This window comes from Egretta garzetta, unplaced genomic scaffold, assembly GCF_000687185.1.
Source record: "Egretta garzetta isolate BGI_Z169 unplaced genomic scaffold, ASM68718v1 scaffold52, whole genome shotgun sequence".
Taxonomy (NCBI): Eukaryota; Metazoa; Chordata; class Aves; order Pelecaniformes; family Ardeidae; genus Egretta; species Egretta garzetta.
The window spans coordinates 20,597-24,841 of NW_009258753.1; the positions used below are offsets into that span (position 1 = coordinate 20,597).

A 4,245-nucleotide genomic window follows, 5' to 3' on the forward strand; every position below is an offset into this window, starting at 1 on the left:
TTCAGCACCATCAAGCGGTTGAATAAAAAGTCTGGCGTCCCTTCTGTCCAAGCCATCAGACCAGCAAAGGCATCGCTACTACAACACAGGAGGTGGAGGTGCTTGCAGCTGGAAACCGAGATAATAAAATAGCAAGAAAGTTCAGACTTGAACAAAGTCTCGCTCAGAAAAAGCTTGTAGTTTTTGCCAACAGTCATCTAACAAAACATCAAATGGGAGAATTTACGTGTGAATAAACCACGTGGGAAAAGCATTACTCATGTTCTACAGCAGGAAAAGCGCAGCATGGAGAGATTGCAGGTTCCCCAGGGTCACAGGGGAGTTCAGCAGAGCTGGAAACTGAATCCAGCTCCCTCAGACTTCAGCAGGTTTTAAACCCAGTGCGGTCCTGCGTGTTTGCAGGCTCATCTCCCCATCGGTGTAGCTTGTGAGCAGGGCATTGAAATCAGCTGCGGTCCAATACCAACCGCACACAAAAATATTCCTTTGCAATGAAAAGGGATTGGATTGGGAGATGCTTTCAGGCAGGAGGTTTGTGCCCCTTCAGAAGGCTTTAATTTCATCACCGCTTTGCACGGCTCAGCAATCTCACGGCTACCTAAGTGCCAGATCACTCAAGCTGTTGAGTAATTGGATTTCTCAAGAATTCTGATTTTTTTTTTTCTTTTTCTTTCCCAAAATAAACTGTTCAGGTCGTTGGTTTGTTCCCTTGATGGAACACAAGAGGCCAGTTTACACCCTGTCTGGCTTTCCTCTCCTGTGAGAAAGGCAGGACTTAATTTACAGAGGCTGCAGAAGGAAGAAAACCTTCAGCAGTCTTCCTGGTCACATTTATACACCCGTGTTGGAAAATCAAACCCATAGTATCTGTTGCTTTGCCTGTCTGGGGGGGCTGAGGACATGGGCTGTTAAGATAAGCCCTGTGGGGGGATGAGTATTCATAAGCTTTGCATGCATTGCAGCACGCAGCACACCCAACCTACTCACATCTCCTCAGGCCAATTTCAAGCATACTAAACTGACCTTTTCCAAACTATTTTTGAAGGCCCATCACAACGCGAGTAAAAAAATGGACTCAAACTCTTCATTCGATTGGTCTCAGGCGCTGAATTATAATGGGACGTACAAGTACCTCGACTTAGAAGGCAACGTCTCCTACGTGGACTTCTACCTTCATCAGCCCTTGGTGGTAGCTGTCTTCATCATCTCTTACCTCCTAATCTTCCTGCTCTGCATGGTTGGCAACGGGGTCGTTTGCTTTATTGTCCTGAGGAACAAACATATGTGTACAGTCACAAACCTTTTCATCTTAAACCTGGCTGTTAGCGATTTACTGGTGGGAATCTTCTGCATGCCCACCACCCTCCTGGACAGCATCATTGCAGGTAGGCTGGTTCGCACCACGTGGCAGAAAGAACAGCAAGGGGGGCTCACCTGCATCCCTGGGGGGGCCCCGAGAGATGGGTGCATAGATCTGAGTGGGCTACATGGGCGCTTCCAGTCACTGGAAGCCAGAGGTGAGGAAGACAAGCCTCTAACCCACCTTCTGGCAGGGGCTGTCCTTGCTGGCTCCCACATCCCTCCTCTGGGATTGGGGTTCTGCCACTACCAGGTTACATCTTTAGGAAGGCTTGGCAGATGCTATGAGCCAGGTGCAGAGAACAACCAACTGTTGTGGTCGATTCCCTTTCTTGTCTTGAGATCTCCTTTTAAGGGGACATTAAACCACAAGCGTTTGCTTTGCTGGGTTTTTGGACATCAGAAGCTCACCCGAGGCATTTGGCAAAGCATTTCTTTACATAACCTCTGCCTCGCCTGACGGAGCAGAAGAAATGCATTAGTTTTGGGGAGGAAATTTCCCCTTCCATGTGTAAGCGTAGTGAGGCAAAGCATTTCTTTACATAACCTCTGCCTCCACAACCCATGCCTGACAGAGCAGAAGAAATGCATTAGTTTTGGAGAGGAAATTTCCCCTTCCATGTGTAAGCGTAGTGCTGCGGTGAGATGGCGGCGATGTCAGTTGCCTGTTTCCTTCCAGGATGGCCGTTTGGGAGCCTGGTTTGCAAGGTGAGCGGGATGGTCCAAGGAATCTCTGTTTCTGCCTCTGTCTTCACTCTCGTTGCTATTGCTGTAGACAGGTAAGATGATGCAGAGACTCTAAACTGTCACTTCCATCTCCCCCTGGCCACCTGACCACGCTGAGGCCGATTCACTCATCCACACAATGCTGCAATAAATTAGATGTATTTTGCTCCTAAGGCTGTTAAGCAAACAAAATGTGGTGGGGTCTAAAGAGCAGCCATAGCGATTTGCTCCTCCACTGGTATCTCTTAAAGATGGCACAGCTGGGCTAGGCCTGGCTGCCTAGAATTGGGCTGTTCCTTAGCCGTTAAGCTAGATAGCAGAGGCGCTAGTACCTGCTTCGGTGAAATGAAGGAGCAGAAGCAGCAGGCTGACATGGAAACAGATCAAAATGAGGAGATTTTAACAGCAAATGGACTTTCTTTTGAGATTGTCTTTACCACCACAGCTCTTAAACGGAGCAACTAAATGCAATTCTGCTGGTTTATGCAGGACGAGGAGACTATTCCACCTCTATTTTGTAAAAACACACCATTTACAATGTGCGCGTACACTTGCCTGTTTGATCACGTGTTCCTTAAACGGCTTCTCCACGCGTGTCCCCGGGTGTCTTTGCAACAGGTTTCGATGCATCGTTTATCCGTTTAAGCGGAAGCTGACCATCTCAACTGCAGTTGCCATTATCGCGGTCATCTGGACTCTGGCCATCGCAATCATGTGTCCTTCCGCAGTCATGCTGCAGGTACAAGAAGAGAAGCATTTCAGGGTGATCCTTGGCCACGGCAATGAAACACGCCCGGTGTACTGGTGCCAGGAGGACTGGCCTAACCCGGGCATGAGGAAGATCTATACAACGGTTCTGTTTGCCAACATCTACCTGGCTCCCCTGTCGCTCATTATCATCATGTACGTGAGGATAAGCATTGCTCTCTTCCACACAGCCATGCCCCTGGTGGGAAAACACAGCCAGGAGCAGCGGCACAGCGTGTCTAAGAAGAAACAAAAAGTCATCAAAATGCTCATTATTGTGGCTTTGCTTTTCTCCCTGTCCTGGCTTCCCTTGTGGACTCTGATGATGCTCTCCGACTACACCAACCTTTCGGATATCCAGCTGCAGATCATCAACATTTACGTCTATCCCTTTGCTCACTGGCTGGCCTTCTTCAACAGCAGCGTCAACCCCTTCATCTACGGTTTCTTTAATGAAAACTTTCGCCGAGGCTTCCAGGCAGCCTTTCAGCTGCAGCTCTGCTCCAGGGAGACCGTTCACAGGGAGGTCTGTTCTCAGCAAGGCCAAAGCAATGCCGTTTTACCAGCTGCCAACCACCAGACACCCCAGCACCCAGCTTGTCCAAATGCTAAGGAGGAGGGGAAGAGAGTTAAGAAAGGAAATTGGGTGAATAACCAGCAGGATCTGATAATGGAGGACCTAGAGGAGCCCTGCGACGATGGGATTAAGTGAAACAAGCCATGAACCACCTACATGATTTGTGCCTGGCAGAGTTTATTTATTGTGTCGTGAAACTCATGCCCAAACGTGATAAAAGTGGGATTACCTTCCATTTATTGCGGCATAAGAGAACTACGATTATGGACATTGATACAATTACTCCGGACACTCACTGCTGAGGAGGAGAACATTCATTCGTTTTCTTCTGTGACTCTCTCGGAGCAGCTGGAACAGGACTGCTTGGACAATATTTAGGGTAACCTTTTGGCCCGTGAGGCTCGGTGTTGTTAATACCCACAATTTTCTTCTGATATCGGGCAATGACGACGTCCCTGCTGTTTCTAGCATCCAGCTAGACTGTGGAGCTGGGAAAAGGAGGGAATCGCGAGACATGCCAGGGCCCCAAGCGTATGCCCTCTCCTGGGGGTTGGACCGCTGGGGCTCAGGGCAGCTCTGAGCCGGTGCGGCCGAGGGCGTCCCCCTTGTTGCATAAAGAAACAGTTTTACCTGTAGACCAAAATATCCGCTAATGAGATTTATAAAACTGTCCCCCGCTAGAAACAAGGCCAATCCAATAAACTCACTTCTTGATTTAACGTGAAATTCTCTCTGTTCAGAAAAATGGGTCCCTGGTGTGACTCTTTGAGCTGCTTCTGTGAAGCGTAAGCCTGCTCCTCAGACTTGTCAATCCGTTGTTCCGTAACTCTCATTAA

General features: G+C 48.7%; 1 protein-coding gene across 1 annotated transcript; it reads left to right on the forward strand.

The window, feature by feature from the left end:
• Positions 1-997: 997 nt before the first annotated feature.
• On the forward strand, positions 998-3,544 carry NPFFR2 (neuropeptide FF receptor 2; the record flags this gene model as incomplete). The annotated part of the gene is made up of 3 exons (XM_009649089.2): positions 998-1,385; positions 2,039-2,138; positions 2,704-3,544. Coding segments are annotated over 3 exons (1,329 nt in total), but the record flags the coding sequence as incomplete, so codon positions are not given.
• Positions 3,545-4,245: the final 701 nt, after the last annotated feature.